The sequence below is a fragment of the Anabas testudineus genome, chromosome 2 (genome assembly GCF_900324465.2).
Source record: "Anabas testudineus chromosome 2, fAnaTes1.2, whole genome shotgun sequence".
Classification (NCBI taxonomy): domain Eukaryota; kingdom Metazoa; phylum Chordata; class Actinopteri; order Anabantiformes; family Anabantidae; genus Anabas; species Anabas testudineus.
The window spans coordinates 6,724,344-6,751,715 of NC_046611.1; the positions used below are offsets into that span (position 1 = coordinate 6,724,344).

At 39.6% G+C, this 27,372-nt stretch overlaps 1 protein-coding gene across 2 annotated transcripts; it reads right to left on the reverse strand.

Annotated features, from left to right (window-relative positions):
* Nucleotides 1–357: 357 nt before the first annotated feature.
* Nucleotides 358–25,994, reverse strand: LOC113164065 (DNA-binding protein SATB2-like). 2 transcript variants are annotated; one of them, XM_026363175.1, is made up of 12 exons: nt 25,798–25,994; nt 18,263–18,511; nt 16,015–16,200; nt 13,291–13,417; nt 12,662–12,785; nt 11,058–11,160; nt 9,641–9,688; nt 8,608–9,134; nt 8,312–8,524; nt 6,607–6,759; nt 4,567–4,758; nt 358–2,848 (listed from the first exon to the last, which is right to left on the reverse strand). In XM_026363175.1, exons 2-12 carry the CDS (start codon nt 18,465–18,467, stop codon nt 2,225–2,227), a joined length of 2,502 nt encoding a protein of 833 aa, XP_026218960.1. In that variant the 5' UTR covers nt 18,468–18,511; nt 25,798–25,994; the 3' UTR covers nt 358–2,224. The 2 variants fall into 2 exon arrangements, with proteins under 2 accessions (XP_026218960.1, XP_026218959.1); XM_026363174.1 differs by having other exon boundaries at nt 18,242–18,511.
* Between the last annotated feature and the right edge of the window lie 1,378 nt (nt 25,995–27,372).

Here is a 27,372-nt window from a genome sequence, read left to right on the forward strand (position 1 = left end):
AGATCATGTTTTATAACAAACAAATGCCAAAAACTATAAAAATTCATAAGGGTTCACATACTTTTTTTGCCCCTATATAACAAAAGTGTACCTTTTTAATGTCCAACCAGCCTAACTTGCCACTGGTGGACTCCTCATCAAGGGAAAACTAAATGTTATGTGACCACATTACTACAGCACACAGGTCTGAATACCTTTGTACATAATTTTAATAAAAATACTTTTAATTTACATTTTGAAATAAAACGGCATGCATATTTTTTCCATTATCTAACCATTCGTTGTTTTCTCTCGACTTTAGAGATCAAACCGTTTTTATAAAGTAAAGCAAAGAGGGCAACACTGTGACACAGACAATACTTTAGAAAAGGTTTTATCAGTCCTGCCCACAGCAGAATCAGAACAATAGTAAAACATCAAAGTGAAACAAATCAGACACCTTATGTGCTCCATTTCTGGGCAGAAGTGACTGTGAAAACTGAAATAATCTGTTTTCACACTCAGTTCATCTGTGGCACAAATACACAAAGCAGTGTAAAGTGACTGTGGCTGCATCCAACATACGATGACAGGTTCACTTTTGCAGGTGAAATATCAACATTTACATCATAAAATACATAAAAGTCCATTAGAAAAGGATTAATACTAAATACAGGATCAGATCTTTTCTGTGTAACACTGAGTTTGTTTCTTCAGACTTACAAAGACATTTGCAGTCAAAGGAAATCGTAGCAAAACCATAATTACAACAATAATTTGATTAAAGTACAGTTAGTAATAAATATTGTGTAGGGGGCAGAGTGGTTATGTCAGTGAAGGCTTAAATGTCACATACAGCTCAGTCAAAGCAGACACTTCTTAAAGCATCCTAGGAAGGACGTTGGGAGAATAACTTATAGATAAGAAAAGAAAAAAAGGTTCTAGTTGGTATATTTTAATTCTGGCTGCAGCGTGTCAGTCACTCTCTTATCTGTATTTGTTTCAGATATCTGGCCAGAAAATATAATTTGTGTGGTTTGGGCAGATTTAACACATAACTAATGTGAGCAGAGTTTGTAAGGTTGGCATTAGACTCCAAACTATTTCGCAAATTCCTGTTGTAAGCGGCCAAGTGCTGATCTAGATTTGTTAATTTAATGGCAACCATGCCACATACTGTAAATGAGGCTGAGAGTCACGGTGGGACTCGAATGTTCGTCAAAACTTACTTGACAAAGTTTATTTTGTCATCTCTATGGGAAGCAAACAATGAAGCCCAAAGGCAGTTACATGGACCAGAGGTTGAAGCCAAATGTTACTGTGAGAACATGTAGGGTTCGTCACACTTGAACTCTATAGAGTTTAGTTGCTGTGAAAATGCATTTGCAAACAAACCATCTCAGCCCTGCCAGCTTCTGTACTGCCAGCTTAACATCTACAGCAAAACCTGCCAAAGAAATCTCCACCAAACTGTTTGAGTATCAAATGGTCAACCTCTAAACATAATAAACAAAAACTTACATCAATAAACATGAAACTCATAGTTCCAAAGGACGACTGAAGATTTACAGGAGGGAAAATAATTACCATTCCCGCAGCATAAATCACTTCTCTATCTATGCATAAAATTAATTTTTATATGCATCTTTCAGGCTAAATACACAGCTTCCATGTTGGACTACTGCATTAGACAACTGCAAACAAGCTGTGTGTTTAGTCATAGTTTGACAGAAGTAGAAATAAATCAGAAAGGTAAACTGTGCTGCAGGAGTAGTTCATGAACTGAAGTCTTTTTACAGACACATTTAAAGCCTGCAGAGGGAGTGTTTGACATTTTATAGAAGTAACACTTGACAGAGAGGGAGAGAAAAAAGATAAATTAACATTTAAAGGATTTAATAAATCTGTGTTTCAGTGGAGTGATGATCTGATGCCCTTCTCCATCCTATCCAGGAAAGAGAAAAAGTGAAACATTGAACATTTTGGAAGAAATATGTTTTTTCATTAAGTGGTCTATCATCTACTGATCATCTGAAGGCAGTGGCAGTGCCTTCATATCCCTTTTCAGTCAAAGTGTACATAAATATTCTCCCACAGTTCAGATATTAACGAGCTCTGGTCATCAGCTCTAGTAAAGGTGAAAATGAGCAACGTGTGTGTTTTTTCACAGGTTATCTGTGTGTGGTCTTCACAGTTTCTTTGCTTCCATCTAATCGTTTCTGGTCTCAGTCTAGTTTCTCTGCTGTTATCTCTGTTGCTCTGCGGAGTGGGGGCTGTCCACACTGCTGTAGGGGGACAGGGAGGATGTTGCTGGACCTGAGACTTTCCCATCATCCCCTTCTTCCTTGTCTACCTCCATTTCTATCCCTTTTTCATCTCCTCTATCTTCTTCCTGCGTTTGGAACACCTCCACTGATCCTCTCCCATCCTCACTCGACTCCTCAGAAGCAGAGAGCACCTCCTCCAATAGGCTCTCCGGTGTCCTGATACCTCCCTCGCTGGGACTCAGACTCTCCCCGTCATCCTCACCAGGGACAGGCTCTCTGGTCTGGTTGTGGTGTTTGACGTTATAGCGCTGGTTCTGGAAGAACTTCACGATGGTGTGTTTGGGAAGGTCCAGCTGGGCTGACAAGGTGTGAATGGCCTCCTGGTCAGGGTAGAGTCCCACATCGCCAATGAAGCTCTGCAGGATTCCCAGGGCCTCCAGGGAAATTCGTGTCCGGGAACGAGCTTTCTTTGGTCCTCCACCTCCAAGGCCGGGGCTCATCCCGCGCTGAGGCCCGTCCTCTGAGCCATGCAACACTGGAAGTGGGACTTCATGAATTGGAGATGGGGCTGTCAGAGGTGGAAGGGGCGGTCTGTGGAGAGTCTATATAGAAAGATCAAAGACGAAATTAATGTAAATCTGCCTAAATAAAAATGTCAGAATTAGAAAAGATCATTAACAAGAAAAACTACAGTAGATCACTTCTTCTACAGCTTTTAATCGAATCTCCGTCTTCATCCATGTCACATTTTTCTTCCCATATAGGAAACCTGCTAAATGGACTTTACTAAGTAAGTAACAGCACTGGACCATCTCCATGCAAACTGCTAAAGAACACCATGAGATGCAGCTAAAAGCACCAAATACCTTTTTTTTATTATTATTATATTATTATACTTTGAGAGTTACTAATGTCTAAAGTGTAATAAGTTCTAATGTAATAAGTGACCAGCATCTATGCAAAACTAATTTAACTAATTTAACAGTTGTAATCGACTATTGCAGTCAATCAAGTGGATGTACATGTATTGTTAGAAATTGTTTAATAGCAGAAGAATGAATATCCCAAATACTTGTTTTTGTTTTCAGCTTTTGTTTTTAACTGATGTTAGAAGTGAACATCTGCTAAACCGCTCAACAAGCTAGATGTAGAACAAGATATGTTCACTTCTTTGGTGCCTTATGCATTTCTCTGTCTATGGAGAACTTGACACTCAAACTTAGACACTTTACTACTAATACATTACATACTGTACCTGCAGCCAACATACTTTGTATAACAGTTGTAACAATTTTGCACTCATTTCCAATTTTGTAAAGATCAAACACTGGACAAACAGTGTCACATGATTTCATTTACCTGTCACTATGATTAACAGTGTATTTATTTATTTTTTATATGCAACCTTATAAAATATGTATAAAACAACATACAAAATGTGGAGAGCAAAAGCAGCAAATTAAGTGGTGTAAGAAGCAACACATCCACTGCTGCAGATTTGGAATACTAAGGTACTAATACTAAGGTTTCTAGACAACAACCGTTGTATGCAGCATCTCCATCACCATCTGAGTGAACATGGTGTGTAATTACAATACAGACCTCAAACTCCTCATCATTATAATAAACGAACCACTCAGCTCCTCTTTCACTGCCCCTCTGCAGAATCATTAGGGGAGATGTAGTACAAGCGGAAGCATGATTGACCAGCTTCCATCATCTGCCAACATGCGCACCAACCTCCCAAATTCATCACACAAACAACCACACTACTAGAGCGTATTAACAGGGCGGGGTGGCTAGCACACCCAAACGCAGGAATCCTACAACATAAATCTGTGGTCCATCAAAATTAAAGGACCTAAATAAAGATAATGGCAATTCCTTTTTCTCTGCTTCAATAATTACAGGCTGTGTTCTGAATAATATTGAGGTTAGGGCCAGACTGGGGAGCATTTTGGTTTTGGGGAGAGGGTGGGATGGAGGAGTGTTTAGCAGGAAATGTGTGGGCTGGTCATTTACCACTTCTATTTTCAATGACTTATGGGACACAAACATGACAAAGAGGAGGGCTACCGAGAGGAGCAGGTGGTGGGATCAGAGAGAGACTTGTAGGAAAACACCAAGCCACTCACACTCACAAGCTGCTTTCTGCATTTTCTCACTCGTAAAACATTGCATATTGCTGCGCTATGATTGTGTAATTGTCCTCACTATTTTTAATCTTCAAAACACACTGATGCACTCCCTGATTTGTTTTTCTAAATTCTCAACTAAAAACATGAGCTATAGTGAAAAACAACTTTGCGGTTTATCATACCTGCTGATCTGGGATGTGCAGGACAGTGTGGAGCCGGTCACTGTGCTGCTGCCTTGACTCCTCCTCATAAATCTGGTCTCGGTCAACCTGTGATAACGCCAGGAACCTCCGGATGGTGCACAGGTTCTCCCACAGAGTGCGGTTCTCGGGGCTCGGGCTTTCTTTCCACCTGAGCAGCTCACAAAGCCAACCCTGGAGCACACATGGAGGAGTAAGGGTTTAACATGTGCAGTAGAGCCACTAAAAGAGACTAAAGAGGCCAGTCTCTCTGAAGAACACTTTGACTGTATGGATATTGCATTTGTATTTGTGAAAATTTAGGGCAATAACTGTTTAGTATAATCGTATACTGTCTTTTAATAACTTCTCCTGAACGTAATGTTAATTATAAGTCAGAAAGGAAACACTTTTTGTGGCAGAGTTCACTTGTTTGGCAAAAGACATTGAACAGCTACATATTGTTGGTACACTGAATCTTTTAAAAACTAATTTGGTCCTGAAAAACTCCCTGGAGTGACAAGACAAAAAAAAAAGCCTCCAGAGGCAACAACCTTTGTTTCACCAACACAGAGTGACTCTTGCTGCATTTCTATTTTATTTGGACGATGTTGTTTTTATGTCATGATTGTACCCGTTGCTTATTTTTTGTACGGCAACCAATGGGGATTTGAAAAACTTGTTAGATGGATGTTTTCAGAAGGCCGTGTTTGGCTGCAGAAACTTTCACTTGTGGCTTATGTCACGTTTTGTTTTGTTTTTTGTTGTTGTTGTTGTGTTATTGTGATCATATGTTCTCCTAAAAATAAGCAAAGTGTTGCACTGAATCCTCATATATTTAATATATATTTAATGCAACATTTGCTGGCTCACTCCTTTTTTAATTCACCCTGTTTGATTTGAACAATAGAGCTGACAAAGTTGATGCTCTTATCAAGAGTTGCTGCTCAAAAACGAGGCCTTAAACTCATGAATCATAAACATCGACTGACACTACTACACTAGTGTACGATAGTTTTTTAAATAAACATGAAAACAACAGAACAGAATATATGTAGTTCCCTAAAATGTCTCAAGACAGTGAGTGTCTGCAGGTTTGTGTGTGAGTGTGTAAGGAGATTGGATTATGTCTGCTAGGCTGACCCAGGATCTGCCACCAGCTGTTGTTTATGCGCAGCCTCCAGCCTGAAAATTAATGGTAATAATGTGATCATCCCTCCGTCATCTCATCTCTCTTTTCCTCCTCCTTGCATCCCTCTGCTCCTGTTCACTCCCCTCATCCCTTACTCGATTTCAGTCCACTTACTGTTTTATCATTTCAGACTTTGTAGCATCTCTCTCAGAGTCTCTCACTGTAACACACACCTTCTCTCTGACCCAGACAGAGTTGGTAATAAATTATTAGTCGCAAGAAGCAGGAAATCTATATATATATATATATATATATATAAAAAAGAGCATATAAACTGCCTCCTCTTTGTCTCCTACTCTCTCCCGCCGCTGCAGACTTTACTTTGATCTCGCCCTCGCTCACCCACATTGTTTATCAGAGGATGTAGACATGATGGTATGCCACAGCGGGTAATCAGATACTCCACATGCCCACACACACAGTCACACACCTCTCTGTTACACCCTCATCAACTCCTTCAAACATCATCAACTCAGCCAGAACTGTGTACAAGAATGTATCACATGAGGTTTATGGATGTAAACTTTTTAAAAACATTTATCTGCCCGTCAACGAGACGTTATACAAAGTTCTCAGTTCTTAAGATGACAAAGGATTTGGTTAACTAACAGAAAGTAGAAATTAAATTAACAAAAAAGAAGAAAGAAAGTTGTGATCAATATGTTATTTTGTGCAGAAACAGAACAGGTCTTGTCCTGTGCTCTGTAGCTCCAGACTACCCACACAGCTACGTGGCATTACAGGCAAAGTTCATTTAAAAATTGTCAACAGTGAGCTCGGGATACGTTTAGATTTCACAGTGTAATTAAAGTGCTTAAATCAAGGTTTGCGTCTCACTTTAAAGTACTGACCTGACTCTTATTGGCAGCCACTTTGGCAAACAGCGCCTGCGAGACCTTCGCCCTCTTCATCTCCTGTTGGATCTCTTCATAGATTCCTGATGTGATGTTCACCAGTGAGTCCAGCTTCAGTGGCAGCTCTGCACCAGAGATGCTGCACTTTGTCTACACAGAGCGACACAGAAACCGAGATGAAACGTCTCTTTAAGTCACTTTAAATCTCAGTGAGGTTTCCTCAAAACAGCCAGGAAATCTAGATAATATATTTGAACAAGGGACCAGTTTCACTCTTATTTATCACCAGTGTCAAATCCATATTTAAGGTTGCTTTCACACCTACAGGATTTAGTTCGATTAAATCGTGAGCTGTGAACGATGAACGAGAACGAGTGAACTGCTGCCACAGCCTGAGCTGTGAACGATGAACAAAACTGTGCAGCCCGAGCTGCCTTTCACGTGACGGCTGGTAGAGGACCAGTGAAAGTAAAACTTATTTTTTTATACAATTAGTGAGACTTTAAAAGCAAAAAGTAACAATAAGTTCCCTAAAATATTTACATGGTGCATTTATTTTGTCCAAAGCGTGACATTATTATTATTATTATTATTATTATTATTATTATTATTATTATTATTATTATTATTATTATTATTATTATTATTGATGTTATTAATGTTATATTTTATTATTTTATGACAGAGTATAACACAATTAACATGTTGATATAGTTTTAGAAAGTATTTATTTACAAACATAATTTACATCATATACACAATTACACTACACACATCTACAAAGACCACTAATTAATTATGATTCCATTAATAAATAATGTATGTCGGGCGTCAGGTGACAAATAAATTAACGTCAGATATCAGACATCATTCATGTCCTTGTTTCTCAGTCCACAGCCTACTGAGCTACAGCTGTCACGTGACAAAAGAACAAGGACCTGAGTCGTGAACGAATCATTTCTGTTTCCTGTCCTGCTGACTGTGCTTATGGAGCTGCTGCCATGTGGCGAGAGAAGGTACTGCAATGAACTGGAAATGAACGAATCACTCACCGAGAGGATTCATTACTCATTAGTCATACAAAAGATTAGTTCATATTGAACGAATCGTTCACGAACAAAACATCGCTATTGTCCACCAAAAACATGCCGTCTGATTAATCGAGGACAAACGTGGAGACGTGAGGAGGTGAAGTGTCTCACAGACACCAGGTCTAAAGACTCTGCAGGCGAAGTAACGAAATCGTAACGTAATAATAATAATAATAACAATAATAATAATATTAATAATAATAATAATAATCAACGGGATGACCAACCTGTGGTAAACTCATCTCTCTCCTGTCACACAAACGTACAGTAGAACAACACTTCACCTTCTTCCTGTATTTACTGTTTCTGTTCAGACACATGTGACCAATAAGCGGAGAGGACGTTCTCACGTCGTTTGAAGTGACGTGTTTTGGTTCACTTGGTTTTTTACTCGGTGTGAAACGAAACCGAACCGAAGAGAAACTGATACAATGTTACAAACTGATTCGGATCAAAGCAAACGAATTAAGGTGTGAAAGCAACTTAAAACTACTATTACACAGAGTCAGAGGCCCAAAGCTTAAAGTGTCTCCTAGTGAAATGTTCTTGTTTCAATCTGCACTTTGTTCAAGAGCTTCTGCTAATTTCACACTCAGTGGGTGTGTGCGTACCTGTGTGTGTCTGTGTGGGTTGACGTTAGAGATATGGTTGGTGGAGTGGTTGTGGTTGGTGCTGGTGCTCCTCTCTCTCTCCTCCTGGTAGATGCGGTCTCGCTCGCCCTCTGGCAGGTTGAGGAAGTTCTGCATGGCCTTCAGGTTGACCAGCAGCGACTGAGAGGCCGAGCGAGGGTCCTCCTCCTTACGAAGGATCTCGGACAGCAAGCCCTGCAGCCACACACAGTTGTTTTATAAGGAATTTTATTCTTTTATAATAATCCCTTGATCTTTTTGCATATTTACAAACTGACCTGTGTGCGATTAAAAGCCACACGTGCAAACACTGCCTGGGAAACGCTGGCCCTCTTCAGCTCGTTTCTGACTTGCTGGTAAATGTCGGAGGACACTTCTGCAACTGAGCACTTGAGGCTGAGCTCAGAAGTGGCTCCGGAGCCCTTGCAGGTCCTTGAGATGGGCGGGTGGTTGAGAAACTGCTGGTTGACTCCCTGTGGGTGCTGGTGGGCGAGCAGGCGGCTGACAGCGAGCTGCTGGTTGATGAGATGGGCCATGGCGAGTTGCTGACGGACGAGCTGAGGGGAGAGCTGGGGGGACAGCAGCCCGCTGTGGCCCAGGAGGGGTGGAGCCTGGGGACGCAGTGGAGGACTAGGGTGGTGCTGGCTTACAGGGTGAGGCAGACAGTGAGGCTGGGTGGACGTCTGAGTATCCCCCAGGCCGCTCTTGATAGGAAGAGCTCCTGGGCCGCTGATGGTGCCCAGATGGGTGGGGGAAGGTAGAAGCGAGGGGGGGTGCTGGCCGATGACACTCAGGTCCCTCTCAACTGTGATAACACACATACGGTTTATTGTATTTCTGAGGATCGTTCATTAACTACAAACATTCCTCAACACCTGACCAACATCTTAAATCTGAACCAGAATCTTAAACTTCATCCAGCACAGAAACCTGAACCACGACATGGTCCATACACCAGTTCTCATGTGAACTGACCCTGATCCATCTGCAAATCCACTTCTACTTATCTTTTCTACAACTCGGGGATCTCCCCAAAGTTAAAATATATACTGGGCAAGATTCTTACATGTGTAATAAATTATCAGGAATTTCAAATATTTTTATTAGAAACAGATAAAAGTATATTTTGTGTATCACTAAAGGAATTATGGGAAAATTCAGAATTCATTAACTCTGTGGTAACAGTTCACAATGTGCCTTAGTACCAACTAATAGTGTTGCAGCCTCATGTATCAGGTTTATGATATAATATTAATAAAAAGTAAAAAGGTGGCTGCTCACTCACAAATATCTGTAAATTACAAACTGTACCTTTTATATCCGACTTGTCCTGTGACCACATCTTCTCAATGTATTCACCTGGGGGTAAATGAACAGTGTAAGTAGTTGTCCAACATCTTTTCTCCACACACACACACACAACATGATTCATCTGTTGTCACATGATAAACTGTATAATTTCCATATTATGACAATGTTAAAATGGCAGAAGGTAGAAGTTGGTTGTTGTGTGTAAGAGATAAGGTCGTGCTGTTTACAGCAATCATAAAGAATATGAACTGAACTCCATCTTTTCTGCTCTCCTGGATTTTCAAGGCCTCTTTACTCTTCTCCACATGAATCTGCTTCTTATTAGGATTCTGCTGGCTTTGGTTGAGAGTCAAGTTTTTTGTTATTAAGGGAATAAAACTTGGAGTGAGGTTTGGTAGGGTTTCAGATTTTTACCTTGTGTGTGTAGAATGAATGTAAGAGGAGCTCTTACTCCTGGTGTGGTGTGTGTGTGTGTGTGTGTGCGTGTGTTGGGGGGGAGGCTGCTGTTTTCCATTAGTAGTTAAGAGCATTTAGTTTTGTCATGTGTATTAAGGGTGACATTAATGTGAACCATGTGTGACAGTTCCTTCCTACTGAGAGCTGTCACTGACAGACATCTCATGCAGCCGATTAGACACATACAGTCTGACACATGCTCACACTGATACAGGGGGTGGACAGAAGAATGGAAAAGGATCACATTTCAATGCAACTAAAAATCACAAAAACAAAGGCAGTGAGGCAGGTGAGTCAAATTAAGTTGAGCTTTGATTAGCAGTGAGTGTCAGTTTTGAAAGAGCTCCGACAGTCTCCACCTTTTTTTTGTTTTTTAAAGCACCATGAGACAAATAAGTAGAAAAGTTTTAACAAGGCACAAGATTGAAACTTAACTGGGGGGTTAGTGAACACTAAACCTACAGACTAGGGTAAAACACCTGTGAGCGGTGGCACTAATCGTCCTGTTGTGATTAGTGCAGTGTTTCCATGCCTTTGTGCACGTTTGATATTGACTATAGATTACTGTTCCGATGTGCTCTCCAACTCGTTTAGGAGTTTGCAATTTAGTTTATGCCAAAATGATCAAAAATAAGATTTGACTGAAGGTCAGTTTGTGAAATTAGAAAACCATCTTGTGCTTTTGCACTTGTCTCAATTGGTCCTGAGGTTTTAAACATCCATCTTACTGATCCATCTGATATTTCTGTCTCCAGTCAAAAACAATGGAGGTTAATGGTTGGAGCAGTAAACCTGCAGCTAATGAGTTACAGTGTGGTCTGATTTCTGGTTGAGGACTCTTTCAATTTGTGCCACCAAGGTAACCAGCCTGCTTCTTTAGATAACCAGGTATGTAAGGTTGTAACAGAGGATGAGAATATAAACCATCTAGAAATTGGATGAGCATGAGATTAGGAGTTACCTGTCATACGTTTGTACCTCTTGTACCAGCGCCCAAACTCCTGGCATTTAGAGGTGGAGACGTTGGCATAATAGGAACCGTTGACTATTGCTGAGATCATACTCTAAAAGAGAGAAACACACACACACACACACAAGAGTCTGAGAAATAATAGATTTTAAAAACCTGGACATAAATGACTGCAACATTGCAGCTGCAACACATTTTATCACTCAGAAATTCTTCAGAAGAGGATCAGGACCATTTGAATGATGAAAACAAAAAAAAAAGCTCTGAAATCCGAGTTTGTGGATGAAGTTTATTCTCAAAACCAATTCAATCAAATGTCTGTTAATAAAAACTCGAGGTCTGGCACAACCTTCCTAGTGGCAGTGACTCGACAGTGGGTGATGACCAACTAATGGTCTGGCTGTTTTTTAAAATACCTTTCCCAACTTGCATCGTGGTCAGTTCTTCAGAGCAGTAGATGCACAAACTTTAAGGGACGGGTGAATACTCAACATGGGAAACACTGAGGATTAAAACTCACATGAGTCAGGCTGCAAACACACACCACCCACACACTTCCCCTAATCACTAATTACATCATGACTAAGTCCTGTGTATAAATCACAACTCAAAATGACACACTCTTGAGTCTAATGACTGCAGGGTGTGTGTGAGCAGGATAATTGATGTGTGCATGTTTGCATCCTTTCCCATGGGATGGTATCAATATTTGTGTGATTGTGTGTGTGTGTGTGTGTGTGTGTGTGTGTGTGTGAGTGAGAGATTACACTGTGCACCAAGTGTGTGGTGAAGTGATGATGAAACCACATGTGTTTAGAGAAAGAAAAAAAATACTTAGCAGCATTTCAGCTATCTGTTTACTTGTGTGTGTCAGAAACAGTCAAACCAAGCTAACCATTTAGCTTTAGAAAGGAATTTAAAAATCATATTTCTCATTATTTGCTACTTGAACAAATGTGAAAAAGAGGTAATCTATCATCTGCCAGTCAAGATCTTTATGTAAGAAAATAAACCAGCAACTATTGATTAAGAAAATACTTTCTCATTTGACTTCTCTTACATGAGAAAAAGACTTAAAGAATTTATAGTTTTAATTATTTTGACAAATTATAGATAGAATAATCTAATAATGTAAATAAATGTGTTTGCTGCAGTCACACTTTATTCCAGTACTGAATCTACTTGTCAGCAGACAGTAAATTACAGTCAAAACAACTGACTTTGATGATCAGTTGTTTATCAAATATGATGTAAAAGTGTCACAAATGTGACAAATCAAAAACAACTGTTTGGATTTGACTATTTAAAATAAGGATTTATTATGAGAAATGTAATTACCATTTAGCAGCACTTACTTCATAAAGGCAGTCAGCAAATTAGGCGAATGAATAGTGAAAATAATTGGTAGCTGCAGCAAGAGGTGGAGCCCACAATGCATCGCTGTTATTTAGCTGTTCACTAAGCAAAAAAATTGATTTTCAGCAACCATGGTTTTATCTCTGTTACTTATTACTCAAGTTACCTCTCTGGATCTGATCTTTCAGACACTGTGTGTTAACAAGCATGAATATCAGACATTATATAGTGCACGTTACCTGGGACAGAGGACACTCCTTAGCCAGAGCACTCTGGTTGGTCTCTCTGAGCAGCTCTTTGAGGGCGTTCCTCACTGTGGCGTGGGTCCACTGCTCTGATGGCAGGTCCTCCAGCCGGGCAAAGCTGCACAACATAAGACTTCTTTATAATACTGACTACACCAGATCACAGTCTGATTATTGTTCAAGTTAGTAATGACTGAAAACCTTTAATACTCATTACAACACTATGTATAATATTCATTTAAAGAAATGTTCTTGTCTTAAGATGCTTTGACGCCCAAGAAACTGCTGTTTTACTCAGTATTGTTACATCAATGAAGGTTATTAATTCTGTTACCTGCCCAATAGTTACAAGTATTTTGCTGTCACATAGTCCTTCTTCCAACCATTCTCTCTTTTATCTTTTATTGATTTTATACTGGTGCTTAACCTCAGGATAGAGACTTCCTGTTGAGGCCTTATAGATCTCCATTAAGAACAGTGCTTACAGTAGACACATGTCCACACATGGCAGTTTAATTACTTCAAACTTACTAACAACTTTGCAGGAACCAAAATCAGCTGATAAATGGAATAGGACCCTGTGTCATTCATACTGTTCTTAATATAGAAGACAATCAGCTGACCTGTGCAGCAGGATTCGCAGTGTGACCATGTGGTAAACGTCCAGCAGCATGTCAGCCACTGTTGCCTCTGGAGCATCTGTTAGATAGTGGATAGGCATCGGCTTCCAGCGGCCCACTTTAATGATGCCTGCAAAGACCCAATGCAAACACATGTTAAATGTTAAAAAGTCTACATTAGCCTACACTGGCAGATACTAAAATCCAGTTTCCACGTTCCTGCTTTTCTCTTACTGATGAAAACCTAACCTGCTTGTGCTGTTTGACCTGTCTGTTGAACTCTCCTGGTCTTGGAGCATCATCCTGGATTGAACATTCCTACAACCGTGACTGGAAGTGCAAATCTAAACAAACCTAATCGCATTAGGATCTGCAAAATCAAACACAGACCCTGTCTGGCCTTGGCCTGCCAGCCTCAATCATGTGCGAGCGTGTGTCTTCATTGCATGAGGATGGTGGTGATAGGGGCAAAAGAACAAAGGCTCTTTGGACTCTACAGCTGATTAATCAGAGGAGAAATGTAAAATCAGATCAACATTATTGACTGAATCAGGCTGTGAGTGAGAGCGGTGTTTTGATGTTCATGTACTGAACAAACACTGTGAGGTCTTTGTCTGATAGCAGAATAGTTCTTCTCATAACTGGCAGCTAATTTTGTTGCTGCGTTTGCCTCATATTACTGCTTTAGCATGTAACCAGCTGCACAGACATACTTTAACATTTTAGTTCCAAAATAATAAACTCAGAGATCTAGAAATTATAGTTTGTTCACAATACAGATAGTATGTGATCAAATGATACACAGAAATGAGTGATCGTGTTTTTTTCGCCAATATGGCAATATCAATTTACAGAACAGAAAAATAATGCAGTACAAAAATACAAAAACCTTTTATAATTGTAAAAATTAGCTATCACTAGTAGAAATGTGGAGGTTTTGAAGCACCGTATATTTGAAGACCTTTAAAATCTTTTCTAAAATGTCCCAAATGCCATATGTTTCCTAAAACAAGATTTTATTTGTTTGCAAGGCTTAAAATATGTAAATGGTTATTTTTTGAGTGAGTAAAATTAGTGAATGTTTCCCCAAAACATGGCAATAACTTTAATTTTTGCTCAGCAATTCACCAAAGCCCATGTAAAGTCCAGAGCAGTAACCATATACTCAAATAGGAAATAGCTTCTTTTTAATTAGCCATAATGTGCAAGTTAATTAAAGAAACCCCCTGTGCCAGTTAAGACTTTCTAAATACTCATTCAGCCAAAGTTATGCAAGATGCAATTCAATCGCTGAAGAAAATAGAAGAGACTCTGTATAATTTTGGTTGTAACCACACTGGGGAAAAATGCATGACTCCAGCCAAAAATTATTTATTTGAAAAGAAAAAGCTTATTTCTCAGAACAAAACCTAGCTATTTGGGAGAGGCAAGGGGGGTCGCAGGGCGTTGGCCACTTGGTTAGAGTGCCCTGTGTTTACAGGATACACCAGGAATGTCAAACTGCCCTATTCTCTGTGTGTGTGTAGGCTGTTTCATGCTTGACTGGATGTTGTCTGCCCTGGTGTTTTGATCTTAAAAAGATCAAGATTGTGGTGCCAGCCCGAGCTGCACAGATTCAGACTATGGATTAACCTCCATGCAGCCAGGTGGCTGCACTGAATCAGCAGATAAGTGTTGGAGAAACCAGACAGACTTATCTTTAAAATACCTTCTTGGTAAATACCTTTCCTGTGATCATCTACACTTTTTGGTACTCATTGTACCCATTTGGCAAACCCCACCCATATGAAAACCAGTTATGATCTATTCAGCTGCTGCTGGAAGTAATTAATTATTCATGAATTACTAAACTAAGAGGTGAAAAAGATGGAAACCTTATATTGTTTCCATAAACTGTAATAATGGAAAAGTTAAAATACCTTCGTTTACCAGATGTGATGTAAAGAGAGAGGTTCATGGATCTGAGTCAGCAATTGAGAGTTAAAAATATAAATTCTTCTTCAATGTGTCGTCAGGCTACAACTTCTAGAAAAAACAAAGATGTGACATCACTAGCGTCACTCACACGTCTTTGTGCCCCCACCTCCAAAAGATGGAAGCCTGGGTGGAGCAAAGCATGAAGTTGAAACCACCCTTCACCCATCAAGAAAACATCAGCCTCAAAACACACTTCCCTTGTGATAAATACTTCTTAAAGTCGTCACCATTAGAAGTCATGATTCAGAAGATCTAGATCCTGGTTCATAATTTCTTGGATTGAGCATCTTTTCCATTAGGAGGGACCGCAGTAGGAAAAAAAAAAAAAAAAAGAATATAAACAGCATCCCATCAGAACTGAAAAGTAATGTTTGCCTCAGATGAGCCTCTCGGTCGTGTGGGGTGTGGTCAACACAGAATGCATTACACACTGCTCCAGTCATTCACAACTTAACTGAGGCGAATTAGTGAATTTTGAGAGCATCCATCGGAGAAAACCATTTAATCTATGTGATAAACTTGTCATGTGGCACTGGAAATGCTAACAGAACTTCCAAAGCAGATGTTATTCTGTATTTTAAAATGGCGTGTCAACAGCACCCTTTATCCACTATGGTGATGCGTTCAAGTGCTAGTAAGAAGCTTGTTGGAGATGTTGAACGTATTGATGGATTTAAAGTAAGAACCATACCACATATCCATCAATATTTAGACTAAACATGCACCTGTACACACTCATACACTACTCACCACGTGCCTGTACAGCTGAGTTGTGTGAGTAACCGAGAGCGACCAGTGCGGTCTCTACCAGCTGTGTGAAGAGGACATCCTTACGAACCAACACAAACTCAGCGTGACGGTCACCGCGGCCCTCGTAGTCCCCAGCCATGCCCATGTCCGCATGCTCGACCACGCAGTAGACTGGGATCATCAAACCTGTAAGACAGAGGCTTACAGAGTTAGAACATCCTGTCCCGATGCAGCTCTGCTGGCTTTTTATTATCAGAATAGTAGGTCTGAGATAGATTAACTGCAGGCAAGTTACCCAATTTGATCAAACATTCCTTGGTGCAAACTGAATTAAATCCTAAAATACTTTCAAATTTCAACATGGCATCTAATAATAACCAGCCTAAAGATGTAATTACTCAGATGAAATAGGCAAAATCTGCATGGTCCTATTTTGGACCTGGTGGAAGTCTACAAGTTAAACAACTGTGCACAGAATCTCTGAAGGGCATTAGTGCAGAAACCGAGTTGAACGGGTACATTTCTGGACATATTTCTGTCTCATTAGTGACGTAGTGCGTCAGTGTCGCTGTAGTACAGTAGCTGCTTGGTGGTCTCAGAAGTCTTCAGTTAAATGTGGCAGCTGCCAACACGAATGTAAGTCAGGGTGAGATTGTAAAACTGTATTTGTGTTTTGCACCACATATTAAAACCCACAAGCAAAAAGGCTTGTTTACAAAACTGCTTTTAAAGCACTGCTGGATATAATAACTATATCATCTAGCACTCAGGAGCAATGCCTTAGCTCCAGTGGTGACACGGATTCCTATGTGTTGGTCTAGACTCATTATTGGGCAAGTACGAGAGCTCCTCCAAGCCTGGAACCATTCACACCCATCTAGTCCATTGCTGTGTCCCACAGGAACTGATAATTAACAGGCTATCAATCCTCCCCCTGACGAGACAGTGACAGATCAGCCCGAGCCAAACCACAGCAGCATCAGGCACGCTATCGGCCATTAACCCAACCGCTCATTGGAAGGGTGGAGGGAGGCAACACAGCAGAAAATCTGTGTGTGGGTGTGCATGTGTGTACCGTTACAATGTTTGTGTGATGATGCACAATGATGTTTGCAACTGCACGGGAGAATAATGAGCATTTATGCATGAGCGTTTCCTATGTTAGGTACTTCAGAGTGCACACTCTGCTCTGTAATACCAATGTAGAACATGTGATATATGTGTGGCAGTGTGTGTGTGTGGTCACCTCACCCATAGCCAGCAGACAGTCGTCATCAACATGTCTCTGGTAAATATGGTGCACACACCGGCATCGACACGCTCACTATCAGTGTTTTGGTTAACACTTCAGCACAGTCTATGATGAGCTACGGTAGGCTCGAAACAAACTAGCTGGTAAAAAAGTGATTATAGCTTTTCCAAATGGCGACTGTTGAAGGCGGGGTACGTTTGCACTTAAAATGTGCAACCAGCAGAAAAAGAGAGCGCATCTGAAGTTCAAATCCTGCCAACTTTCTGATCTCGGCAAGCCGAGCCATGTGAAACTGGAAGTTAATGTCGAACTGTTGGTTTCAAACTGAGAGCATGCTGACCCCTGCACATCACCACAAAAGAAGAGATCTGTGAATTTAATTTACAGTTAACCTTAGAAAAAACGTTATTTTACTTTAGATAACAAAACTGGATTAAAGGAATAGTTTGGGTTTTTTAATGCAATACTGAGGTGTTTATATATCATGTACATACTGTATAAACACATGACAATAAGTCTGCACCACAGACTGAAAAAACACTCAAGCTATTGAATTTGCAAAGTACAAATTCACTTCCAAGTTAAATCTGTTTACAACTTGTGAAGTTAAGAGCCGTGGTTACAAAAACAAACTTGCACATGGCTGGTGGAACATATTCCTACACCACAGGTCAGCTAGAAACTAAAGGAAATTTGTCTTTGCACTGTAACTTTGAAAGTCAGAGTTAATTTAGGTTAGTGGAACTGTCTCAGCTTAACTTTGACTCCAGTTTCGTCACGTTCCAGGTGAAATTTGATACAGCATGTGCAAAGACAATAGGCACTTGTAGCAACCAGTGCCTACTGTCACATACATACAGTACAGTATTACACAAACTATTCCTTTAATATGGGCAACTACTGCCGGTCAGCATCTTCATTACAAATATACTTCAAATACTAAAAATGCATGTGTGTCTCTGTATTCCAGCTTACGTGTGTGTCTTAACGGCCCACCTCCTAGTGGTCTCAGCGGTGTGCTGCTCTGTCGGGCTCGTGGGTTTGCAGGGCTGCCGTTGACCTCCGCACGACTCATCTTGCTCTGTGGGGGGCCAATAGACACAGGGCTCTCCCCTCTGTCCCCTCTCTCATCAGAGCTGGCGCTGTCCTGAAGGCTGGGACTCTCTGATCCGCCCCTGTCCGTGCCTCCGCGCTGCTCCATCCTCCTGATCACTTCCAAAGGAGCTCCCAGCACAGTGTGTGGAGCTGGGAGGAAAAGTGCAGGAACATGCTTTAGTGTTCTGGAAAAAACAGTCAAGCCACTCAAGTCACTAGCTCGCTTGTCCAGATAAAGTCCTTAACCTAACATGTAGCATCAGTTACTGTAGATGTTCAAGTCTAATCTCAATGAGAGCGTGAATGCAATGATTTGACAAGGCTACATTAAAAGATAACAGTGTCCTGTAGATAACCGTAAACAGATCACATGTATTTCACCCACATTTGTTTGAGGTTTGAGTTACAGGGCTGCAAGAATAATGTCTACACAGTTACTATATCAGTAACTGTCCCATTGGAAAATTCACCAAACAAAAACAAACAAGCTGAAATAGTCCTCCTACAGTTTATCTACACACAGTATCAAGTATATCGTCTTTCATACCGCCAGTGTAGTCGTTACAGACTGTTCCATCAACAACTGCCAATACAGCTAACACATTTCTTTGTTATTTACATCCAAGGGATGCAGGGACGACCACAACAGACAGAGTCCGAGTCATCTGGGACAAATCACAGGTCGGCAAGTGGCATTCACTTACAGACTAAATACAGACAAGTTTATTATTCTTTGTTTAGACCGAGAAGTAGACAACATTAAACTCATATACACTGCCCGTCCACAAGAAGTCACTCTAATATTTTGTCGGACCGCCTTTAGCTTTGATTACGGCCCACATTCGCTGTGTCATCGTTTCGTTTAGCTTCTGCAACATCACAACATTCATTCCCATCCAGAGTTGCATTAATTTTCCTCCAAGATCTTGTATTGATGATGAGAGAGTCTTCTCCAGCACATCCTAGATTCTCAGTGGGGTGAAGGTCTGGACTCTGACGGTCAATCCATGTGTGAAAATGATGTGTCATGCTCCCTGAACCACTCTTTTACAATTTAAAAGCATACCATGTTTTCCAACATAGTTGTTTAAGAAATGAGAAGCTACTCGCTGCATCAGTCAGGGTTAAATAACTTGTTGCCAGCTGAAAATAATCTTCCATGCAGTAATTATCCAGTGGGAGACTATTTGCTTAGTTAAATCCAGGTGGTGACTTTTGTTTTGGAGGGGCAGTGTGAGACGTGTATACTGTAGGTAAAAATCACATGGAATTAAACTTTAATGTACAAAAATGGTATGCAATGATGATAATGGTGGGTAACAATTTGAAATGGTTATGCTCTTCTCTGGCTTGTTCTTCTGTATGTTACCTACACACAAAGATCTTTTACTGTCCAAGTTGACATTAAGCAAAGAGACAATCTGACATGACAAGATACGACAAAGAAGAACCTGGTGGTCACACAGCCTGAAAGGACAGATGACAAGACGTGACAGTGATCCAAAGAGTCATAATATTCCATTGCCTCTCATACCACCATGAGACATGACAGGACATGACGGCACACAAGGCAACACCTAACGACAGGATCAGGACTCCCTCACTGGAGTCTTGTAAGATTGCCAGCAAAGACTACCGAGTAACTGGGCACTGGTTCCAACATGTAACCTGTAGATTTTGTTTGGACAAACTCTGCGGGGCAAGGTCAAACTATTCCCCTGTATTTCCCCATCTTTGTGATAAGCTAACCAGCTCCATATTTTAAACACGAGCATCTCAGCTCTCCGTGTGGTCACACTACTTTATATACTGCTGACACTGAGACAGATTCTTTGCATTGTCTTTCACTCAGAGAAATCTTGTTTAAACATTTAACACAACATTTATTTCCCATATTAAATTCAACAAAGCCTCATAATGTGCATATGAACAGTATCTGCAGCATCATGCATGACTGAACAGACCCTGTAATGTTTCTTTGGGAAAAGCTGTCTGCTCTCTGCTTCGTATTTCCCCCTCACGTTGTGTGGTTTTCAGTGGTATGACCATAAAGACGGCAGCAACACATGAAGCTGAACCCAAAGAGGCACATGATTATAAGAGAATGCACACGTAAGATTAATAGCTGCTGTTTCAGGTTAAAAGCATTTAGCAGTAACTCAACATCTAAAACACAGCAGGAAATTAATTTATTTTCATTAACAGATCCAATCAAATTGAGAAAGTTGTCATTTCTGCTAAGTCTTCAGTTTGTTTGCGTTGTGTCACTTAAACTGTTTCCTCTTGCTGCTCTTTAACACTCTACAAGAAATCTCACTTTTCAATTTCAAAATGACATCACATAAAAAGTTAAAGCCGGCACAAACTCGCCATGATGAAAGCTCAATATTGGAAACGTGGGAGTACTTCCCATTTTATATGTTCCATCCACCACACAAAGAATGACGCTAAAAAAATAAACGACTGTACCCCCTACAGAACTCACTCTAGATGCACAAACTTAAACAAACACTAATAATTAACAACAAATATTTTAAACTCTGTACACTTTTCAATCGTGAAACAAAAAGCTCCACAACAGCTGGATTTACTGTGAGCATGTTTTGGAGAGTTTCACTTGATTAACAGATAAACATTGTTCCTTCTTTGTCCCACCTCGACTTCACCCAGGTTTCTTTCTCTATTACATGTAATTCAGACTTTCTGACTCCAGTAAGAGACAAACATCACATTAGAAACTGTAGAAGATGCACAGATGATTAAAAATACACTTCATTACTAGAAGACCACCTTGCTGCTGATCTGCGTCACTCTGGGTTCAGCTGTCCATCCCACGCTGTCTTTGCTAATTTACCCTTCAACCTATTATTCAGTAGATTTACTGATTGCTGAACATTCTGCAGTCCACCAAAACCACAAACCTCTAAAACTCTTTCCTGAAATATCTGTTTCCCCTGATGGAGCGCGATTTCACTCTAGGCAAGAAAATAACTAAGTGCTTAATTTCCTTCACAGCCATTTCTCAAATCAACACACACAAAAAAAGACAGAGTGCCAATGAATGTACACAGTTTTCACATTTTATCACGACACATGTTCGGCTGAGCCCAGACAGCTGACGTACTGTACCAAATCATAAGCAGCTGATAAACAGGAATGCAAAGCACATCACGGGAAAAAATCTGTGTATAATGATTAGATTGCATGTCAAGTGTTCTCTCCCTCCTTCAACTGGTGCTTGGTCTGCTTTTAATAAACAAGTTTTTGGAATATTTGGGGCAATGGATTATAATCAGACCCCCTTCCCTTCTTCATATTTTCTCCTCTAACCAGAGCAATATTTAAGTCATTAATGAGGAGACATAAAATGTGAAAAAAAAGATGGTTGTGGTGTTTAAAGAAACACACAGAGAGGTTTGTGCATATACAGACAGTGGTGGACAAACCATGAGACGTTCTTTACAAGGGATCGATCACAATTTACTGTGATGAGGAAAGTAAATCAGAGAGTTTGAAGTGGGACCTTCAGGTTTAAGAGTGTTCGAGAGTGGTTAATCAGTCAACAAATGCAACTGTTTTGATGATCAAAAAGTAATTTCTTCAGCCAAAATATCAAACTTGTGATCGTTCCCACTTCTCCAATGTTTGTTAGTGTTTGAGCAGCTGAATATTTTTGGGAGCAAACAACGTCCAAAGACTTTGAAGAGACCTTGAAAAATGTGTATATATTTTCCCCATTTTCAGACATTTTAAATATCAAACTACTAATAAATTCATCTATAAAGTCCTAATAAATCATGAAAATACCTTTTAGCTGCAGCTCTAGTTTGGATCCATCATTGGATGATGAGCATGAAACAGAGAAATTCAGTTTACTCTCCTATATGAGCAGCGAATCCTCACGTCAGAAGCCGAAACTAGAAAATAATGTACTGACTAACTGTTTTACTTTTTAGCTCCAACTGTGATTTAACATCTTCAATAAGCTAATTAAATTTTATGTTGCTTTTTTTTTTATACTTTACTCTCCCGTTAATGACCTCTCAACCCTTTAGCCTGTGTGGGGTCCTGCCCACAAGATGCACTGATGATAGGATCTGTAGCTCTTTCAGTTTTCCTGTTTGATGACAATAAGATCAAAATGATTATAACATAGACAAAAGATTTTTTAAAGGCTACTCTGTGAATCAGAGTCATCTCAGCTCAACCCCACTGTTCATGTTTAGTACTGAGAAAGTAAACGGTGACAGTTCGTACGCCGTTCAGCTGACGTGGATGTGGACAGAGGCAGCACCTCGCTACACGTGGGCCTCCGTTTATCAAAAGTGTCTTTCGCTCACACTCACACACACATTCAACCACTTCAAGCAACACATTCAGAGGTTATGCAGCCAAGAGACCACACACTCCCAGCACTGTTCACTTAACTAGCACACATGGAAGCCAAATGTGCAGTCACACGCAGTAGCCTGCAACTGACAAATCACATTAAAACACATAGAAAACCTTCACTGCAAAACAGCACATTCATTTAGGTGGGGCCTCATTTGGGGGCATCTCTTGAGGGGATTCTTAGTGTCTTAAAGGGTCTTTAACGGCATTATAGATGTATGCTGTAATTAAATTAACCATGAATTCTCTAAAGTGGATTTTGATGAGTGCCCTAGAGAGAGTTCATGGGGTTCTTGAGTAGATTTGTGCAGAGTTTGAATGTAATTTAGTTTGTATAGTTAGTAAAAAAATCTTAGGGTTGTGTGATGCCTTCAGGTGCGACAGCAGGGTCCAAATAACACAGAGGGTTCTTGGAAGGCCCCAAAATTGTCCAGGGTACTTTAAGGATGTTCAAGGACGTTACACAAGCATGAAGGCCAAACAACAACAAGTGGTAAAATCTCTGATTAAATCAAATCTGTGCTCGCAGCCTAAATGATGAATCATCTGGAAAACATGGCCGATACCAACGTCTGTGCTTTGTTGACATTCCTGTTCACAGTGTGTTAAAGCTGCTTATTCGGTCTCACAGTGAGCTCTTACTAAACAGGTACACACTTGTACTAAATAACGTCACTCAGTTTAATTACATTAACTTATACTCAAGTGAAGGCGCTGGGAATATACTCACAAGACGTCCATTTGAATAAACTCTGATTGAATGCCAGACGCAGAACTTAACTTTAAAACATGAGATCTTACTTTAAGACATCTCAGTTTCTGTCTCCTCAGGATCATCTCTACTTTGGAAGCCGGCTCAGACTCTCAGGTCACTCAGATATAACAAATAAATCAGATTCATGGACAAAAACCTGATTCATACTCGATGCATCTGTTGTATAGCATTCATTTCTGCTTTCTTTAAATAAAATCACCACACCGTTTAAAGCTCAGTTCACATTTTCTCATTTAAAATATAATGTTTTGGTTTTCAGACACTAACCCACATCATACCTGGACAGTGTCTGAAATATGTCTGCTCTGCCAGGATTGAGAAAACATTTATTCCCACAAATGATCAGTTGCTGCACATCCAGCATTAGCTTCAGGTACTCAGCTTCATTTTGACTTTTCATTCATTTATCAAACCGTGGGACACGGAGAGGATGATCTGAAACTCTCAGACTAGACAGTGTGTCTTTAAAATGTGGAATCGGTTTCACCTTATTCACTATTAAAAACATCTCATGTTGTGCATTTTCTTCTTTTTATTCAACTTTAATGATTTAACTTCTTTATTTCAATGCTTTACTTTGTGTTTTTCCTATTTATATAACCTGTTATCAAACTGTGGCACTAACATTAATATTGATCATAGTTAGTTTGATGGTTTGTTCTATGAAGGAGCCCAGCAGGATGTTGGCCTGCTTGGGATATATGGTGTTATATCGTATTTGCTATGAACTGTACATTTTACCATAATTCATTGAGTCACATTTTGTCCCTGGTATGCTGATAATGTTGTTTTATCATCTTTTCTCATTACATCTCTCAACTGATGCTGCCGCAGGTACTTCACAACTTTTATTTTACTACACAGACGCAGCTCCCTCTCGGCCCAGCACGAAAGCGCCACGAACGTCGTTTAAAAATATCTAAAATCTATCATCGCTCATTATTTTTGAGTCACTTTCTGCAAATGTACAGCTATATTAAACAATTCCAAATAACTGTGGGTATTCTGGTAAATTCGGCAGCAATACACAAGTGATTACTTACTTTATTTCCGTCAGGTTTGAACTCTTCTAACTGACCCGCTGTGCGCTTGCGGACAGCAGCAGCTCTGACAGCGGAGCTTTCTCACCTGACGGCTCCAGCAGGACAAACACAGCTGCGGCCAATAAAAACCGGGCTAATAAAGGCTCCATGTGATTCAGGTGAGTTAAATGAAGCGCGGTTCACTGTCTGTTATTACACACGCCTCCTATTGTTGATGCTCAATGGCACAGAAATCAAACGTAGTATTGATTTTAGGAGCTGCAGCTGTGTTTAACATGACACATGTGAGAAAAGGCTCCGTTAAACTTGTAGTCCGTTTAAATAACTGATGCATTATGTGGCTTGATGAAGTCGATGTTCATTTCTAGGATTTTTAAATTGAATTTGGCGTAAATAAATGTACAGGCTACCTCTTTATGACCGACCTGTCCCGCTCCATAATGCTGTTTGAAAGTGCCACATAACAGTATTTTTACACAAAGGTAAACACATCACTTCATTTTATTTATAATAGCTTATTAAACTTTAGTTATTAGTGCTTGTGTCTAAATAGATGGCCTACCCTCTTTAGTAATATTCATCACAAACTATGAAAGTTAATTAAAACACAGCATTTTATTCTAAATTGCTGGTGACCTGCAGAAATCAGAAATCATGCAGCAAGTTCAAACCAAGCTTGTTTCATGCAATTAAAAGAAAATGTGTTAAAGTTACTACACTGACCAGGGCTGTCAAAAAAGAAAGGTGTCACTGAGGTTGATGGAAGTATAAATATATATATTATTTTATGTCAATGGAAGCTTGAAATTAACTCAACACTAAATCATTTAAAACATTTAAAACAGATCAGTTACTAATTCTGATATTTTACTTATTCTACATCAAGTGTAAGTAAAAAATTCAAATAATCCAATGGATTCATTATGTGTATTTCATTTTCACATCCTATGTCATAAAAGTGACATTATCACAATAAACAACTGCTTTTAAAGTTACATTTAGTTATAATTAGGTTACGCATCCTTTAACTCCACAACACAGAATCCATAAACTATCATGATGTTTACTGACACAGAAATGTTTTCTCTTCAAACTGAGTCGTATATTTACCCCGTTTTCTATCCTTTAGTTTTACATTTTAACTCATTTAACATTTTATTACAGTTCGCCAAAGTCTAATCACACATACCTGGAGGAGAAGAACTTTTCAGTAAAGGCTCACTCACTTTTTAAGAAGTCACTGTACTTGCTGGGGAATAAACTCCATCCATTGGTGAGGACGAGTGAATCCAGCCTGAGAGAATACGAATTGTCCAAATGTTTGCTTTAGTTTTAAAAAGAAAAATAGAAGAAGAAACAAGGACACTGGAGAAGGAGATACAAAGCCAACGAGTGTTGAGGACGGTCTGCTGCTGTCGGCTGAGTAAAGAGCAGGAAAATGACACATGTAGAGAGAGAGAGAGGCAGAGAGAGAGGAGGGAGGAGGGAGATGGTGTTTGGGAGGGAAACCCATGCACAGAACTTCATGCAGAAAATACATTTATTCCTATGATAAGATCTATGAAAATCTGATGAAAAGCCTTCATGTGCTGCAGAACACAGTGTTTTAAATAAAGGAAAATCTAGAAAAGGGGGTTGTGTCACCTTAAAATGAAGTTTTTTTTTTATAAAGTACAATGCATAATGTGATGACAGATTTAGGAAGAATAATTAATCCAATCCCACATGCTGTGACAAAAGAAAACAGGAGAAGAAGAGATTAATGTCACAAAAGTGCTATAGAGACATGTTCGTGGAGTAGATTAAAGATCTTCTAGGTGTTTACACGAAATGTTCGATATAAAGAAATACACAGAAATGTTTTAAAGGTTACGTTTTGTTAAGTTACTAATAGTCCGAAGTCAGATTGTCTGCCCTCTAGTGGGCTGTAGGTCAGACTGTGTTTCTGTTTCTGTTTTTCTGTCTCCTTTTTGGTCTTTTTATGGTTACTCTGTGTCTCTTGGCTGGTTTTCTGTCTGTTTCTCTTGTTTCTTTTGTCATTTTCATTGCCTTTCTGGTCATTTTGTGTCTATTTTGCTTCATTTCTTTTTGTTTGTCACGAATTTGTGTCATTTTGTGGGTTTTATATTTGGCTGATGTCATTTTAGGGTCTCTTTAGGATTTAGGATGAGTTTATTGTCTATTGTTTTTTATAATTTTGTCTCTTTTCATTTATTTTTATCTTAGCATCTATGCTCATCACTAAGCCTAAGTTTAAAGAGTTTAACTGGTGGTCAGTTTATGATAAGATTAGATCAGAGTTTACAAGTAAACATTAGGTATTCATTTTTCTTTTACATTTGCATCGTATCAGAATATTTTTCTGACTTTAATTTTTGCATACTTTATGTATGTATAATGTCAGTTTACTGTTGTTATGTTTGACTGCAGCAAACTCTGTTGTCGTCGTCCTCATGAGCAAACAAAGTAAATGAAAAAAGAGAAAAGAGATCAAATGTTCTGTACATTCATCACTTACAGATCTGTTTGTGTTTTTCCAAATAACTTGTCTGGTTTTCACCAGCAGTGGTCAGCATTCCTTGATTTATACTAGATGAAGAATAGTCATCATTATTATTCAGCCTGTCTGCTTACCAGTCACTCCTCCTCCGTCAGTGTCTGTGTGTGTCTGATCGTATGTGTTGCAATTAAATGATACTTTCACAAGGCTCCAATCAACAATCAGTCAACAAGCTAGCTCTTATTACCTATAACAGCAAATATTGGTGCCCTTTTATGATCCAAAATACCACATTTTGTGA